General features: G+C 35.9%; 1 protein-coding gene and 1 long non-coding RNA gene across 2 annotated transcripts; both read left to right on the top strand.

The window, feature by feature from the left end:
* Positions 1-2,865: 2,865 nt before the first annotated feature.
* Positions 2,866-7,036, top strand: LOC18446482 (uncharacterized). Its single transcript, XR_016054530.1, has 2 exons — positions 2,866-3,220; positions 6,621-7,036. It is a non-coding gene; the product is annotated as an uncharacterized LOC18446482 (long non-coding RNA).
* Positions 7,037-9,019: 1,983 nt separating this feature from the next.
* On the top strand, positions 9,020-10,424 carry LOC148782467 (uncharacterized). Its single transcript, XM_088865292.1, has one exon. It carries the CDS (start codon positions 9,065-9,067, stop codon positions 9,809-9,811), a length of 747 nt encoding a protein of 248 aa, XP_088721418.1. The 5' UTR covers positions 9,020-9,064; the 3' UTR covers positions 9,812-10,424.
* The last annotated feature ends 8,909 nt before the right edge of the window (positions 10,425-19,333 follow it).

Here is a 19,333-nt window from a genome sequence, read left to right as displayed (position 1 = left end):
CTAAATAATAGGATCTTCCTAAGATAAATATTCCAATTCCCTTAAAATAAAAAAACAAAGAAACAAGGATTCAAGTAAATTATTGTTCCTTAAAACATAGGCTTCACCATATCTAACAAGAAATTGCTGCCTCTTAGTAATTAATCATCAAGTAACCATAAGCCCAAATAAGTTCTGCACTAAGTGAACTTCCCCTTCTCGATGAGTTTAGTCAACATTCTTGCTAGATTGTTATCAATATGAATTTTCTGCAGTAAAATTTTTTCACCTTCTACCGCATCACTAACAAAGTGACACTAAACATCATTATGCTTAGTTATATGGTGGAAGGTTGGATTCCTTGTTAGGAACAAGGCACTCTAGCTATAAAAATGAAGTTATATTCTTTATTACACTTAGAAGTCACCAAATAACCTGTTTAGCCAAATCGCTTCTTTAGATGCATGAGTAAATGAAATATACTCATCCTCCATAGAAGACAAAGCTGCTACAAGCTGCAACCTTGATAACCAACTAACTACACTAGTTCCTATAAAAAAAAGCGTATCTAATAGTAGGCTTTCTTTTATCCAAGTTATTTGCAAGATTTGCATCAACATAACTGATGACTTTCAAATCTATTACACTTTAGCAAATACTAGTAGTACAAGTTCCCTTCAAATGCCTAATGATCCACTTCACACTGGTCTAGTGAGATCATGACCAAAATTTACTATGTATCTGCTCACAACTCCCAATGTTTGTAATATATCAGCTCTAGTGCTCACCATAACAAACATGAGGCTCTCTACTGTTGGTGAGTAAGGTATCCAAGACATATATGTCTTCTCTACTTCGGTGCTAGAACATTGGTTAGAAGACAACTTTATATACACAAGAAACAAGGTTCTAACGTATATGGTGTTCTGTATATTGAAGTGACGTAGAACCCTATTCACATAACTGTTATAAGTTAACCAAAGTTTTCTTTTTTGTTTTATCTCTAAGTACACTGATCCTAAGAATTTAATCAATGCTTCAAAATATTTCATCTCAAATTTCTTAGCCAACTGAGCTTTAATGACCCGTTTGGTATGCATGAAAATACTTCCCATGCCATCTCGGCTAATAATAATCTTGTAGTCAGTAGAATCTCATAATCTATACCTATTTATACCATCAACATAACCAAGAAAAATATATTTTGGATTTTTCATCAATCTTAGTTCTCTTTTCCTTTGAAAATCAAATAGTATTAGGCATTACACTAAAAAACACAGAGGAAAGAATAATCAACAAGTAACCTATCTGAATCTCTGTCTTGTAATCAATAAGAGAGGAGGTTTTTATCAAAAAGTACTTTGAATTCATATTCGCTTATGTGACCCAAACATGCATGTCATGTTGTGATGGAATCCACCTATGCAGTATTCGTATATGCCCAAAATTGTTTCTCCAACAATTATCTACCAATTGCTTGCTAATTCTCTTTTTATAACCACTAATGCTTCTTTAGAAATTTTCATATATCTATTCCTATTTATAAACTTAAAACTTGCTCATTAAATATTTTCAAGGATAAGAGACTCCTTTTGAGACTTGGAACGTGTTTAATACCTTAGATTATGTATGTTAGTCCACTTTACATGAGTTATTGTTTCCATGTAAACAATGCCTCTATCATATCGTTGGTATTTATAGAATCAATCTATATGTTGAATCATATGAAATGTTACACCTAAATCAAGTAGGCAATAAGACCGAATTTGCTCATCTACAAACAAAGTTTTCCATATTCAAAACACTCAATTTTATCTACTAGATTTTCTTGGGACTCAATTGAACTAGGTTTCTCATTAGGACTAGATTTAGGGACTTCTTGGTTTCTTTTTGGTACCTTACAATACTTCTTCACGTGCCCTAAATTTTCATGGTTCAACACTTCACTTTCTTCCACCCTCTCAATTTATATCTTGACTGACTACTTTATTTAGTTCTCTCCAATTGATCTACCTTATGCTACAAACTCATTCCTAGGGGAATCATATCTAGACTTTTGGCTAGACTCCTCCCTCAAAAGTTTTGGAATAATATATTTAAATTTAAGAGACTTTGCACCGTTGAGATTCAAGCCATCACATGATAAGGCATGAACAAAGTAATATGACCACTTTATCTTCTTTATTGATTTTCATATCTAGTGCCACTAACTTGCTAATCAAGGCACTAAACTCATTTAAGTAGGCTCATTTAATCACTTATCTTGAGATCATAAAGTTGTCAATGGATAAAAAAATTATTTAGAAGTGACGCTATCGTAAGTATTTTTCAACATATCTCAAAACTTTTCTTGTATTTTCTAATGAATCATTGAATAAAATGGATATTTATCTAAAGCTAAAATAATATCTTCCTTGGCCTACTCATCCTTCTCATCAAATTCCTCATCATTCAGTTTCTTTTCTTTATTATTAAAGCTGGAGTCAATGGGTACAGTTTGTAGAGTCGAGACTCTAAACAATCAAAATAAAGTATACCTTCAAATAATATTGAGAAATATGGTTTCAATATTGGAAATTTTTATGATAGCTTTAAAATATATTTTCATCTTTAATTATAAAATTTCAAGTTTAAAAATAATACAGATCGAGCAGATCTATTAAAACTTGAAAATTTTGAAATTTGACAGTCTCAAAATGCGTTACAAGATGCATTATTTTCAACACTTGAAGGTCATTTTTTTTCATGTCCATACATCTTGATGTCGAGATCATTAATTTGAGGATATTTGAGCATCAAAATAACCTCAAGAAATTTTAGGGGTGGGCTCTAATTTGATTGTTTAGAGCCTCGGCTCTGTATAAACTTTTTCCATGCAGAAACTCCATGATTTAATCCAAAATTCATCGTCTGAAGGCGCTCTCTCCTCCGCTACGCTGTCACCGAAGGCTCTCTCTCTTCCAAACAGATATCTCTTTGTTCATTGAAACACCATAAGCTCTCCCCAAAAGTCCGTTGCTGAATTTATTTATGTGAAGAGCAGCCCCAATCTTGATCACTCCTTCTCTAAACCCTAATATATTTTTCTCTCTCTCAATATTAAATCTGCCCTCAAATATTTCTCTCCCTCTAACTCGCAGTCTCACTCTTAACCATAGTTTCTCTCTTTGTTTCTCACGAACTATCAAAACGCCAAAACAGGCTCCTCACAAATCATAGCCCAAGGGGATACACCATTCAGGTACATTCTCTCTCTCTCTCTCTATCCGTATTTTGCTACTACGTTGTTTTTTTGTTAATGGCTGATATGCTTTTGAACGATATATTGATAAACCAGTAATATTGGTGGAGCTAATTAGTAAAAATGCACGACTAGAGCAGTATCTGCCTTTCCTTTTAATGATTCTACAATTCTAATTCTAGCCTTCTGATAGTTTACTTGGCTGATATATGTCTTGCTGATGGATGATTTGCTTGTTATGATTAGTAGCTCTCTTGATAAATGACTCATATATGACTCGGTTGTAGATATATAAGTGATGTATGACTCTCTGATATGTGGCTGGTATGGGGCTTGTTGATAGATACATGACTCATATATGACTTACTGATAAGTGGGTGATATATGATTTGCTGAAATATAAGTAACTTTCTTGCTAGTTTAGTTGGCTAAATATGATTTGCAATGTTAAAAAAAGTGCAGTCAGGCGCCTGGCCGCCTAGGAGGCCAGGTGCGGACCTAGGCGCCCCCTTCCCCCCAAAAAAAAGGTTCTTAGGCTAGGGTTTTAGGCCTTAGGGAGTTTTTAGGGCCCCAAACCCCTCGTAAAAAAGAGGAAACATAATGGTATAGTCACAGAACAGATTTACAGGTACAAAGACTCAAACAGATTATAAGACATCAAAATGTGTGAAAGCCAAATGTCATTGTAGAAAATTAGAAGTTTAGAAATAATACACAAATCAACAAGGCAAAAACAAAAAACAAATACATGTGACTTGTCACCACCCCAATTCTCTAATGTCAACCAGACAACTATATGGCATCACCACACGGGGTGTTCAAGTGTATCCAATTTTGATGATGAAGAGTCATCTCCCTCCTCAACATATTGAGTGTCATCCCTCGTTTCCTCCGAATCTGCTTCTTCCTTTTTTGATATCATCACCCTCTTCCTCTTCTTCGCTATTGCTTTCCCTTGCTGGGCCTTCTACTTCCCCTTCCTTTGGCTTTGAGATTGAGCCCGAGGGGAACGCATAGGGGTCATTGTTGTCCTAGCAGCCTCACGAACCTGGCCCTGGTTATACCCTCTCCAAGGAATACCTCATCATTATCAGCATCAACTAGCCACTCGCATGTGTCATCAATATCAACAGCTTCAATAGCTTCCCTCTCATTGTGCTCCAACTGTTGATGACGTTCTTGCAACTTCTGATTGTATTAAATAAAGACTAGGTCGTTCAATCGTTTTTGCTCTAGTCTATTTCTCTTCTTTGTATGCACCTAATAGAAAAAACTCACTTAGTTATTATGTAACTGTGAAGTAACGACTAACTAACTAACTCAATACATGTTAAATTAACTATTAAGTAAATAAGTGATATTACCATTTTAAAGGTGCTGAAGTTGCGTTCACATCTAGAAGAGCTGCAAGTTAGATTTAATATTTTCATGGGCATCTGCTGCAAAGGACGGGGGCTTCCCCTATGGCCCATCTATCATGCACCTATTTCCTATAAATTTAAATGTCAATAATTTGGTAAATTAGGTATCTGGGTAATTGAAATTAAATACTTGAATCATAAAATCAATTGAATAAGTTTTAAACTTACCAGGAGGGATATTGGACCTCTGCTTGACTGCTACCTCCTTACCAAGAGTCCCAGTAGCGAGCCTATACAACTCTACCTCCATCATTATCTTGTCCTGCACTTCAGGATTAAGGTTGAGCTTTACATTGCACTGGTTGAATGCATCCATGAATTTAGGCCTGCTATGTACCCCAGGATCTATGTAAAAGTAAGCAGGGTTAAGGTAGTATCCTACTAAGTTTAGGGGCCTCTTGAGCTGGTAATTCTATTTATCTTCAATAATCTTCAAATAATCATCATACTTCTTTTCATCATGCCTAAAAAATCTCTTGATTTCTTCCATTGTGTCCTCCATGGCTTTATAGATCTGCACCTTAGCTGATTTCTTCTCTACATCAACCAGCTTGAGAACCTTTACTAAAGGGACTAAAGGGCGAGCAGACATACAATGCATACTGGACCTTGTTCCAGAATCTTGTGGCCATGATAATATCCATAACAACTTTTCCATCAGCTTTCCTAGACCACTTGGACTTGGTCCAATCCTTAGATGCAAACGTATGCGTTAACTTTTCCTTCTGCTCATATAAAGATTGCAAGGACATGTAGGAGGTGTCAAATCTAGTTAATCAATAAACTTCCTCATCATGGTTAAGATCTGACCAACATAAAATTCCCTAAGTAAATTATCCTCAATGACTCAATGCATTCAAAAGACTCAAAATGAGTAACAAAGAACTAAAGAAACATAATACCATAAACATAGCATAGTGTATATTGTATTTTATAGAGTAATTTTGTATGATATCAATCTAAAAAAAAAAAATATCATATAGAACTTCACTTAAGAATTAATATATAATATAGTTATTAATTTATCAAAAAACAACACTAATAGAATATCAAAACATCACACGTTGTACAAAAATGGAATCAATTATTTATAAAAGAATTCGATATAGGCCCAATTTCATCGGCCAAATGAGGAAATAATCAATAAATCACAAAAAAATTCAATCTTTTAAATACAAACATATAAACATATCATAAAAGGACAAAAAAGAAAAAATAAAAACAAATGAAGATAATGGTATAGCAAAAAAAATAAAATTAAAATCCTTATTCAAAACTGATAATGCTCGAAAATATCAAAATGAAAACGATGTCAGCCCAAACGTCGTCTATTGGGTCACTAGAAGTCCTCAATTTCAACCACTAAAGCTCCAAAAACTACCATGAAGTATTATCTTTCGGAAATCACAGAATTATTGATCTTTTTTGCTCATTTTATACTTCAAAAATAATCTCAAAAACAAGATTTTGATTTTTGTTTTTTGAAGATCCAAGAATATTTCAAAGTTTTCGATATCTTATGAAATAAAAAATTATTTATTTTGAAACTTTTTGAGACTTGAACTAGTTGTAAGAATGGTCTTTTTGAGACTTGAACTGGGTTTTGAGAGGTTAGTGTTTCATTTCTTGGCTTAGGCTTTAATTATATTTATGAATATTATGTTTTGGATTTCTTTTTTTTCTTGTTTTTATTCAACTTGGTTATGTTTTTGTGCCTTTTTTTTTTTAGCATTTTTGGCATTGAATTATTGGCCCCTATTGGGTGTGGGTCTTGTTTTGAGTTTGTTGACGTTTTATTGAGATTGGCTAAGGCCATCTTAAGAGGATATCAATAATCTCAAACATACTGAGTTTTATTGTAATTTTTTAGTCCTCAAGTTGTCCAAAGGTTGAAAAGGGGCAATAAATTTAATTTTGCATCTATATTACCCCTTTTGAATTTCTTGGTGTTATATTTCTAATATTTTATGTCTCATTAGTGACCTTCTTTGCATGTTGATTAAGTTCATGGGGCAGCTAGAACTGCATCGATCCCCCTATGTGCTATTAGGTCTCAGTCTCAAAGGAAGGGAAGGAGAAGAGGCTAAAGAGTGTGGGAGAGGAGCATGAGGATGAAGCAGATTGAGAGGAGGCTTCGGATGAAGAGGAATGTGAGGTGGGGGATGACTCTGATCATGTTGGTTTGGCACCATCATCATATTTAGGTGCATCTAGTGTTGGTCGTAGAGATGGACATTTTGTCGCTATGGAGGATGAAATTCAACCTGAAATTTGATTTCATCATCTTTGTTTTCTTGTTTTGAGTTTTTCTGTGTAAGTCCTTTGAGTTTTGATTGATTTTGAATTGTAGGCCATGACTTGGAAAACTATGAGATGTATTGGTTCTTGAGACTTTCTTTCATGATATAATGGATGAATATTTGTTTCGTCTTTCTTTGTATGTTCCAATTTGCATCAAATAGCTATGGCATCCTTGCATTTTTTTTTCAAAAAAATGGAGATCTGTCACTAAATTGTATGTCAATTAAGAAAACTATGTGGTTTCACTTGTCCTCTGTGGATGAACTTAATTCTCTAATGGCTAGCCAGCTGTTAGCTTCTTGATTTACTTGATTTCGTACTACTCTTTTGGTATTGCTTGAACTACCCGTCAATTTTTCTTGTTACTTCTGCAGTTTTGTGTATCCATTTTGCTACCCAAATTCTAGTAGTTATCATATTAATGTTTCTTCTTTTCTGGCGAAAAGAAACTTGTTAGTTTGCTCTGAATGGATTTAGCTATATTAGAGGTATCTCTCTCTCTGTTTATTTTTTTTCGGCTTGTATTGTTATTAGATGAAAAACTCTCTTAAATCACTCAAATTCTACGAGTTCAAGTTATTTTCTTTTTCCTTTTCAATATATCAAGCAGAAAGTCTTTTAATTATTTAAGTTACCAGCGACAAAGACCGATTCTCTTCTAAAATTGGAAAACTGGACTTCTATTTTTTTCACGTGTCCTGTAAATACCTAGTCTGTTATTGCTAGCCTGTTTATCTTTGTTAACTTACAGTAAGGACTGTACCCTGTTAAAGCTCTTTTGGACAATTGTCATATTTAAGATCCAAACAAGATTATATTCTTAATTAATAAGCAAATTTAATATTTTAGTGTGGTAAATGTATATTTTTAATGGATGATAGAGGAAGTCAACCTCCTATTGATTTGTTCTATGAAAGCTGGTATTCTAACAATGAAATGTTATGTAACTGTAACTTATGTAATTACAACATGTGTGTCACGTGCATTTAAGAGAATCCAACATGCCAGCACACTAAAAATGTGTGGCAACACGCATTCAGATATGGGAAATCCATGTCTGGAAATTTTCATTTTTGTGATTCACAAATACGACATGCCTACCATGTGGACATGCTGGCCTACAGATTTGACGAACAAGGCATGCTGTTTTGCTAGACATCCCTCTGTATTTTATGCTGCAGGTTTCCTTCTTGTAAGAAAGGAAAGGGCACACAGTTCTTATGATTTGGACACGAGTGTCTGTGATTTGGACCCCCATGTTTCTTTTTTAAGTGAATTTTTTTATTAAAGACCCACAAATTAATTTTATATACAAATATATCAAGACCCTTGAATTTTTACAGTCTTGGAAAATTATAAGTAGGTGAGTCAGACTCTTCAAATCCCGGTCAGATGCGGATTCTCGTATCGTGTAGTTTTTACACTGATTGACGCCCAGTTTGAACAAGATTCATTACTAGCTGTATACATTTTAGAAGAGGAGTTGGGTTCCTTATATAATAATACATTACTCAAAGGAAGAATTAATAGAAATCTTTTATGGATAATTTTGGGGTGCATTCAAGGAGTGATACAGTTGGTATCATTGATTAACTTCAAGAGATTAGTTGGGATTGTTTCACAAAAGTCATCCTGCGATGCTTGTATTGAAATGGATATAGGACGTTATTTCATTAATGAATTTAGACATGAGGATATCATCTCATTGCAGAATGGTCTTCAAACAGTAAAATTATTTCCTAGTGGGATTCTCTCCCAAGGGAAATTTAGTGTAGCCCAATGGACCATGAAGTATCACAGTCCAAAGGGATCATGACTATTTGATGAAATGGTGGACAATAACAGAAGGAAGGGAACTGATTACGGCAGCACAGAATGGCCTCACTCCCTCTTCTGTTCATCATTTAAATGATGGTCATGACCGCTTGTGCCATGGCTCTTCACAGGCGATTCTGTACTTCCCTTTATGGCATATTCACTCTCCTGACAGACGCATTTTTTTGAATGTGTCATCATTGTTATAAGATTGATTCTTGTAGTGACTAACGCTTCTATGTGCATTTCAGGTTGCCATTAACCGGCTCTTGTGAAGTTCCAAATAAAAGAGGAATTATTTGTTATTATGGAGAAAGCTTGCAAGGTCGGGGACACCGAGGCTTTGTCCACATGTATTTTTGAGGTATCAAGAGAACCTGCAATCGTTATAAATGGGGTCCCAGATGTTGAAAACTTCAGTAGTACTTCTCATGTAAACCTAGATTCTGCAACCGATGCAGAGTCTTGTTGTCATAAAGGCTTTGGCCAATGGTTGGAGGGCAGGAACGTTAGAAAGTTGTTTGGGACAAGTTATTATTCTGGGAAGGTGGTGAAATATGACGCAGAAACAGATTGGTACAGGGTTATATATGAAGATAGCGACTTTGAAGATCTGGACTGGGATGAATTAAAAGAGGTTCTTCAACCACTCGATATTGGGATCCCATTGGTCGAACTCTCTGCAAGAATTCTCAAACAATCAGTTTACCTTAAAAATTTTACTTCTTTGAATGTTAGAAAGTTGAGTTGGAATCTAGAAAAAAATGGGGAGCAGGGAAACAATGGGTCAATAGGAAATTTCCAAGGTGATACAAAACCCAGAGGAAGAGGGAGGCCAAGAAAAATGGTTAACTCCAACAGTATGATAAGCCCATTAAATCCTGGAAGGGCCCAACGATCCAATGAACCTAAAGGGAAAACTGGTAAAGCAAAAAGGGGAAGGAGGTCAGGGAAAATTGAAAACATTCAACAGAAATCTCCACTCACGATTCCAGTGGAATTAACTAGAGATTGTAATAATGAATTGATGAAAGAGACTGAGATAACGCTCTGATTGAAGTGGCTGCATAACGGACGACCACATGAAAACTGCATTGGGAAGATGCCTAATGAAATAATGAAAGCAAGCTCTATGTCCACTCTTAGATTTTCTCGACTTCATCTTTTTCATTTTCTTGTGGAGCTCCAGTTTTTGGGAAGAGAGGGTTTACAAAAAGAAGAGAATGGAAGATTGTATGCAATCATTTGTTGAAGGTTGCATTTGTTGAAAAGCTCAGTGGACTAAAAATTCTCTTTGTGGGAGTGGAAGTGGGTGCTGGTTCTGTGGTTGGATTCTTGACAGAGCTTCCTGAGCTTCTTCGTAAGTGTAGGTGTTCCACAGCAGAGGACACCTGCAATTCCCGTAAGAGATTCCAATTATGTCAATTTTAGCCTCAAGGGGGTCGATACTTAAAAGATCAATCTGTTTTATTTTGTCCTTTTTATCGTATCTAATACATGATGTTTTATGGGTATTGGCTATTTCAGTGAGCACTTTCCTCTACTTGGGTCTTGCTAAGTGTGTGTGTGTCTGGCTTTACTGAACGTTAAAGTTCCTGTCTTTTCTGCCAGTTTCTGTAGTAAATACATTGAGCTTGTAGAACAAATGGAAAAATTTCATTGGAAAACTTCTTGTGGAAGGACTTACTGGCTCTAGACAATATCCACTCCATTTTTAGCCTGTTGCAGTGATTGAATAATAGCAATGAGTTCTTATCGAGTATCTCATTTGTGCACACTTAATAGGTAGTTGTGCATTTCTGTGACTTCCTGCAACAATTGATCTCATCAAGGATTTAGTTAGTAATCGAGGTATACTTATGGTATTATGGAATGAGTTGAAGCAGTTTGATTATGAACATACACTGACCAAACTCTGCAACTTCATTCATGATCCCTTTGAACCATTCGAAAGAGGCTTTTCTCTTGATCCAATAGGAATAGGCCTGATTTGGTCTCTTTTCCTTTATTTCCCCGTACTTTCACTTTCTAAGGTTCATGCATATGTTTGCGATTAAGACTATCAATGGAGCAAAATTTGTGGAACTTGATATCGTTGAGGGGCTATTTTTTGTAATGGATAGCATTTTTTGTATTTAACTCAACTTCTTGGTGATATACTGCTCCTTTGAGGGGCTCGTTTTTGTAATGTCTTCCTTTTCCTTAATACAGGTCAATTTCTGTCAAAAAACTCGTGGAACTTGATATCGTTGAGATCATTGGCATTGCTGCTATTCCCAGTCCAAGACTCAATTGCTCCTATTCCCAGTCCAATAAGCAGAAGTATTGTCATATTTCTTGTAATTTTTAGCTGGGGCACCATATGGTTCATCAATGCGAAGCTTTGGAAAGCTGCAACAGAAGGAATATGAAAACAAAAACAAAAATCTTTTGATCCCCTTGCTCAAGTCAAAAGCAACTTATAGGTGGTTTCTGCCTGGATGGGGAACATCCGCATCAGTATATACCGTGGTTTCAATCCTAGTCAAGCTACTCTTACTGAATGTTCCACCTGGATGGCCTTAATGGAACAAATGCAGACTGCTGATTGATTTAATGAAAGCAATCTGAAAAGAGCTCAGTACTAGGCATAGCGGCTTCAGATAGGAGAAGACCATTGCAAATTGCTTTTTCAACTCAGTTGTCCAATCCCCTGCTTAAGTAGTCATCCCCTGGTGAAAAAGTAATAAAGAAGGGGTGCCTGTAGAGAGAGAGAGTGTGTGATTGAAGAGGGGCACACAGATGAGGTCTTAGAAATTAAGGAAGTGTGCTTTTAGAGGGAGAATCTGAGACATTTTTACAAATAGGATCCTAGAATTCAATGTCTTTCAAAAGAGCTTACTAAAGCTTGCTTAGAGAAGCGATAGCCATTCAAAAGGGGAGGCTCTGCCAGTTTGTGAACTGCTATCTCCCACTCTTTTGATATTCCAGAGGTTTACTCCTACACAATGCCAATACATGTTATGATTATATTGTAGCCTGCACATGTTTTGATCCAGAGATTATTTACCAGAATAAAAGAGCACCCGATTGGTATCATAACGTGACAGTTTCAGATACCGTGATGAGGCTGACCTGATGTAGATTACATCTGGAAAATCTGGTTATCCTTTCAGTGATGTAGATTACATCTGGAACATCAAGTACACTAGAATGACATATCAATATTAGGTGCAGTAAAAATTCGTGCAAGTACCAATGGACTATGGAACACCATTTTCCATTGCGTCATCACCATCCAATCTAATGATGGGCAGTTATAAAGAAAGTGGGACCCACCTTGGGATCTTATTCTGATGGCATCCACTTTCAACTAACGGGCATCCTATCATTGGAGTGAGAACCTGATGGAATTATGGACTTCTGAAGTCGATTCGACTATGATACATTCCATTGCTGTTTGCTATTAGCTCTTTATAAACCTGGGTTTGAAATACTTTCGGTCTTTCTCTACCAGGGTCTTGTAACATACATTAAGCAGCCATTAAAGATGAGGAGAAGGTGGCCAAATGGCCAAGAGGTGGTGTGCATGCCAGAAGGCACTGAACCTAGCCAAATGGTGGGGGGCAACCCAATTTCATGAGTTTCTTGTAAAGCAACATGAGAAAGATCATGATGATTCAACTCACATCAGGGCAGCTGGAGACAGGAGACAATGGTGATGCTTCTCATACCAGGAAGCTGGAGACCTGGCACAGGAAAGTGGGTTGCTTGTTATTGAAATTGGGTCCGATTGTTCTAAAAGATTTCGCTTCTGAGAATGGGTCCGATTGTTCTAAAAGATTTCGCTTCTGAGAATGACATACTTCTGGGAAAATCACAGCCAAGATGGATGACCTGAGTGGACCGTGTCTGCAATTGCTATGCCAAATGGAAGAGAGGTGTAAGAAAATTTCTTCCTGTTTTTATGATAAAATAAATTAAAAATCACCTCTGTTTTATGACGGAAATTTTGTTTAATTGAGTTGTATCTTGTTCTCTGTTCTCTCTTTGTGAGGTAGTTTAGTGGGAACTTTTGAGAATATCATATTTTCAGGGATATCTCAGGAGAAGATGAGAAAAGCTACAAAGACAATTGAAATTTCTAAGAAGAAGAAAAAATAATTTTTTTTTTCTGATCGTTATTATGTGAAACTATGATTTCTAATTTATCATGGCGCACACAGCTCTGTCAGCCTTCATGCCCATTTGTTCCGGTGGACCAAAATTTTGGAACAGGGCTATATTTCCTCTCCACCCACTGGGTTTTAAACAATCCATCTTATCTCACTACTATTCTTGGGTACCTCCCTAATTTGACCTTGCTTATCAACAAAATGCCGCCAAACCTTTGGAGTGGTTAAGCCATCAAAAAGAGGCCTAGAAGCTTGCTGGAGATGAAACTTTACCACCCAATTACCCCTTTGAGCCCTATCCCAAGTTGGCAACCCCTCTCTGGAAATTAGTTCTCGCTATTGCATGGGACTGACTTATGGCAAAGTTCACTTCTATGATTAGGACTTTTCCGAGGTGGGAAAAGTGCCTAGGCTTGATTAGTTAAGCGCTTGACGATTTGCATTGCTACATCTTAGGCTCAATTCCTACCAAGGGTAGGGGCCCTCTCCCCTCTGACTTACCCAAGAAAAAAGAAAAACTCTTCTAGAGGTAAACCTCTAAAGATAAGTCTCAGAATTGCTTCCTGTTTTCCCGTTTCTCTATTCAAAATACAGAGCCTAGTTACCCTGAGCTTGAGTCCATGGTTTCATCAACGTTGCACTAGACCATGTTAGTATGTACTTTACCTCTTTTTCAACTTGATGTAACTACTATCTCATTCTAAAAGAAAAGGGTAAGGTTTTGGTGAGTCAACTTGTTCATATATTTACATGCATTCCCCCTCGAAAATCCATCTTATAGATGGATCTTTAATGAATTTTGAATTCAAAATTTTAGGGGTTGAGATTTTACATGCATCCCCCTTCCAAAATCTATCTTAGAGATGGATCTTTAACAGTGTTTTAAAATGCGGGATACGGCCCTGATGCGGTCGGGGGCCGATGCAGCGATGCGGCCCGGATGAGGGTGCATCGCGATGATGCGATCAATAAATGTAAAAAAATTGTAAATTTTTTTTAAAAATAAGTTAATGCCTAGAAAACAATTGAAGGTGATATATGTGATAGTAGGTATGTTAGTTTAATGATTAACTTCAAAACTATTAGTTGTCGGAGATTTTGTATCCAGTTATACACCCATATAAGTATTTCCACAGAGCAAGCATATCACACAATTTCTATCTTTGGGAGTTTTTAGTTTAGTATATTCCAAGCCGGATCTTTATTATTAGAAGATTGGGAAGAATACATTGCTCCAAAAATATGTATAATAGTAATATTGTACAAGAAAGAAAAAATTTACCGACTCTGTGAAGTACTGCTCGATTTCTGTACGACCTCTGAAACCCCCGATTTTTTGTCACAAATTCACCGTAACATTTCCAAATCAACAATCAAAGGCATCCAATGAACATCCAAGTATCAAACAACCGCCAAATCGAAGATTTAGATGAAAAAAAAAATTTCGCTTAAATTTGTTTTTATCTCGATTTGATGCAAAAAAAGCCACAAAAGTGGCTGAAAATCTTCATTTAGGGCCCTAATGCCCCCCCAAACAGTTTCCCTAACATTTGGATGGTCAAAAAGACCATTTTATCCCTCCTCGAGGGGCAAAACAGGAAAAAATTCAGCGGACACTGTAGCAGTGGGATGCGGTGCAATGTGGCCTATGCGGGATGCGGCTACGATGCGGTGCATATGCGGCTGCATCTGTCAAAAGCGCATATGCGCCTGATGCGGATGTGAGTGCATCCCGCATGATGCGGTCGCATATGCGGCGATGCAGCCGCATTTTAAAACACTGATCTTTATTGGATTTTGAATCCAAAATTTTAGGGGTTGATAATCTCAACCATGATTCTAAAAGACCAAATTTCATTTTAGTTTTTGGTAGGGCCACCTTAAAGATGGATGTTTGATGCATTGGGGCATGCAATCTGCAGGTAAGTTGCATGATGCTATGGAATGATTTGATTCAGTTGTCTGTGCCGTGCCTCACCTTGTGAAAGTTGATGCTGTCATCAAAGAGCACAACTTTGGCTGGGAATCTCAACCTTGGCCTTGTTATCATGTGAGTTTTGGCAAATTGGTAGTTAGTGTAAGCACCATGTTGAGCTTCAAGTTTGTTGCCCCTTTCACCGTGCACATGCAGGACCCTATCACTTGAACTCTTGTATTGTGTAAATTTCCATGTAAATAGAGCTATATTTGCAATGATCCAGAGAAGAACTATCCATGTCCTCTTCCAGTTGTCATGCATAAATTCTGTGGCCAAATGAAGTTATCTGTTTCTGGGTTTAATATCTCTTTGTGATCATGGCCATAGTGAGAGTTTTGCTGCTCTTTGCAAAGGCTTCGTCCCCTTGTGATTTCACTATGCCTTGTATTAAGGTCTCAAACTGCTGTATCTGTGCATAAAGTCGAATGGACCAGTAATGGGGAGTAAGTTTTCTAATGTGGATTAATTGTGGGAGCATATTGCCTTGGACTATGATATACTTTTCCTCAAATAGTTCTAGATTTATTTAAGAAGAATTGCAATAGGAAAATACAGCTCGTTAGAAGGGACTGGTTGGTTAATTGTGTAAAGTAATCAGAATAATAAACGTTGGATCAGTATAGTTGTTGCAATCTTTGCATTTCATAATCATTCATTTGTAGATGAATAGCATGTGAAAGTCCGAATTCATTGTTTTCACTATCAACTGAATTGATAAACAGCTTTTTAATTGCAATGAATCCATGCTCTCTATGATTTTAGATTTGTTATTTCATGGATAAAATCGTTGAATAGCCTAACATTGAGACTGCATATATGTGTATACCCCTATAGTACCTAAATGTTCAGGTTGAGCTCTCCATTGTCGCTGCAGCAAAAGTTTCAACATGCTCATTGAGCTTTGCTAGCTTGTTGGCTGAGGCGCTCAACACAATAACCTTTAGAGGGAGATAGAGATCCTTACCATTACTATTTTCTTTTCTTTTTCAAAGGGAGAAATAGGCAATGTATGTGTTCTGAAGTTTACAGGGTTAATGATTACATCTCCTTCATCTTGTCTTCCAAAAGTTTGCCATCACCGTTCTCATCACACCTGAAAACATGCAGAATGTTTGTCATTGTTATTCAATATATATAATTATATATGTTGTGTGTGTTTATCTATGTGTAGAGAGAGAGAGAGAAGAGAGAGAATATTGCAGGATTTGTACTGTAACATGTCAAAGAGTATCTACAGTCTAGAATTGAATTTCTGATATGCAGCCCCTTGTCGGAGATCTTCATCATCAGACAAGTGGGAAATTCACAATTTTTTCTATTTTCCTTTATTCAAAGATCGGATGACATTAGAAATGCTGAACAACCCTATTTGTTGGTCTGTTTGATATTTATTATGTTGGACAACCCTAGAAGTCAAGCCCATGGGGTGTTTGATGTTCGAGATATCGGACATCTGCGGATGTTTCCAATGTCGCAAAATTGGAATTGTATACTACGAGATCATTTATATTTGGCAACAATTGATATTCTTTCTTTTTATTTTTTATTTTCTTATTTTTTTATTTTTTATTTCTTATTTTTTTTGCATTTATTTAACAGTAAGAAAGAAAACCCATAAGCATCTCTTTTTTCTCTCTCTACTGTAATGCTATATTGAAAAACCCGTGTATCTCTCTCCAAAACCCACCCATAACGTGAAAGACAACCTACCCCTTTTTGCGTTGTGGTTAAAGTGATTTAAGGGATTTTTACCGCATTTTTTTGAAGTTAAAAACAATGGGATAGAGAAATGCCTTGTCCGATAAATTTTTGGAAAAAGTTTATATTAAGGTTATAACCTTATACTTTAGAGGTAAAGTGCACCTCAAAAATTCAATAAATTGTTTTTTTTCAATTACAAATTTGTTCGATTTGCACTTTTTTTTGATATTTTAAATTTCAAAGTCGAACATATTTTTTCAAGCAATCGTAAGTTTGACTACGGCAAAATTTAAAGTTGTCCGACTTGTATTGTTTAAGGCGGCACCTTATACTACTCTCACTCATAATATCTACACGAGTGTTAAAGGAATTGATGTTCCATACTATTAAAGTAAGACGCACCTTAAAAACCCATCAGAATAGGTTGTTTCCTTGCTAGAAAACCGTCAAATTGATCATCTCAATCTTGAGATGTATGGATATGAAATTTTAAGTCATATAATAGCTTATCTTGTAACTCTTTGAAGTGTTTATGGATTAACTTAATCTCTTAGCATCATTTTTGGAGGTTTAAGCAATGTTGTCATATTCACTTCGGAGTCTTCTTTGGTTTAGTAAGAAAATGAAGCAATGTTTCAGCCGATTCGAGGGAAGATTTCAGATTTTTTTTTTAGTTTAATATAATTAGATATTTATATATAAAATATAAAAAAAATGGAAAAAAAATGTATTTCTTTCTGACATAAGCAGCCTAAAGCTACTGCCAAATTAGATACAAAGCGGTCTGAATCTGACCAAAGTGGCATCATCATGCTTTACTTCACTTCAATTTATGCCAAAAATCTGAAAGCGGCCGAAGCAAAGCGAATTTGATAAAAAGGTTCATGTTTCATATATGAATCTCACCCAATATATATAATCATGCAAAGACTTAGAGAGAATTTTTTTGCCTCGCATTTTGGGAACCATCTAATATAAGCAGTCGATGAATATTTCAAAAGGAACGACAGTGGATATTTTAATTCTCTAACACTTAGATCCCACAAAAAAGAAGAAAACCAGATTTTGAGTTATCATACACTTAGATCCCACCCTCCAATAGGTAAACAGTTTCTATTCAATCTTAAAACATTATTTTTTTACTACTTAGAAAGCAAAATTCAAAAATTTGAAATTTTGTTATTGAGCTCAGTCTGCAAGTCAAAGAGGTTACGTCCCAAAACTTGAGCCCCTAAATGTAACCCAGTAATGTATTAAGTTTGGGAAAATTATAGATGTCTTTCAATTTAACTTTTTATACATCTTACTCTCAATACTTTTTGTATTGTACCTTAAACCCCAATACTATTTATTTTTGTATATAACCCCCAGTCAAATAGTCAAATTTTTTTAATTAAAATGCCCTTTTTTTTTCTCTCTCTTCCCTTTCCAACTTATTATTTTAATATTCTCTATCTCTCTCTCTATACTTACCCTTTTTTGCGGTCTATCACATTTTGTGTAAGACCGTATTTTTTAGTTATAAAACTTTAAAAAAGTTACCGGTCTGGGACACTTTGTACCAATCCCGGACACTTTGTACCATAGCAATTTTTTTGTTTTTGCGGTCTAGCACATTTTGTACCGTACCACATTTTTTAGCTATAAAACTTATGGCGAAATTTGTTTTTGCGGTCTAGCACATTTTGTCCCGGACCACATTTTTTAGCCATAAAACTTGTGGAAAGTTACCTGTGCGGTACACTTTGTACCGGAACGATTTTTTTTTGTGCGGTCTAGCACATTTTATGTCAGACCGTAAAAAACAAATTCGTTCCGGCACCAATTGTGCCGGACCGTATTTTCAAGCCTTGTATCATTTGGTGTAGAGAGAATGAGAGTGACGGTGGGTAGATAGAAAGAGAAAGAATGGATAGAGAGATAACATGAGTAGGTGGGTAAAGAGAGAGAATGTGAGAGATAGTGGAAAAAGAGATAGAGAGAGAAAGTGCATTTTTAGACAAATTAGTTGCATATCACGGATCTTTTCAAAAGGGGAAGAGAGAGAACAAATGTTGGTATTTGAACTTGTTGACTATTTTACTTGGGGGTAGATATAAAGAAAAATAGGGTTGGGGTTTGAGGTATAATAAATAAACTAATCGGGATAGGATGGGGGGGAGGGGGGGGCGGGGAAGTTTAAGTTGGGGGTATCTATATTTTTTTGTGGTTTGTATAGAACCTAGGCTCTAAACAATCAAATTAGAGCCTACTTTCAAATAGTCTCAAGAAATATGGTTTCAATATTGAAAATCTTTGTGATGACATTAAAATATATTTTTATCTTTATTTATAGAATTTAAAGCTTTAAAAATAGTGTAGATTGATAAATCTATGAAAACTTGAAAATATTGAAAATTGACGGTCCAAATATACGTTACAAAATATATTATTTCCAATACTTGAAATCCATTTTTTCTCATGTCTATGCATCTTGACATCGAGATGACCAATTTAAGGATATATGGGTATCAAAACAGCCTCTTCTAGTGAAATTTTATAGGTAGGCTCTAATTTGATTATTTAGAGCCTCAGCTCTACATAAACTTTTCCCCTATAATTTGCCCTTTTATCTGAGGGATCAAATGGACAGTATACCCCGCGGGATCACGAAACCATAAAAAAAAAAATGAAAACCAGCTTCGCCTCGTACTAGCCGTCCCCCAGCCCATATTTTTCGGTGTCTTTTTCCCCAACAGAAACT

This window comes from Amborella trichopoda, chromosome 4 (genome assembly GCF_054954075.1).
Source record: "Amborella trichopoda isolate Santa Cruz 75 chromosome 4, AtrichopodaSantaCruz75HAP2 v2.0, whole genome shotgun sequence".
Classification (NCBI taxonomy): domain Eukaryota; kingdom Viridiplantae; phylum Streptophyta; class Magnoliopsida; order Amborellales; family Amborellaceae; genus Amborella; species Amborella trichopoda.
The sequence above is the reverse complement of the archived record's forward strand: the minus strand, read 5'-3'. Positions and strand labels throughout refer to the sequence as shown.

What these genes read in the sequence shown, in the direction of transcription:
- LOC148782467 (XM_088865292.1), top strand. Translation starts at nt 9,065, where the DNA reads ATGGAGAAAGCTTGCAAGGTCGGGGACACCGAGGCTTTGTCCACATGT.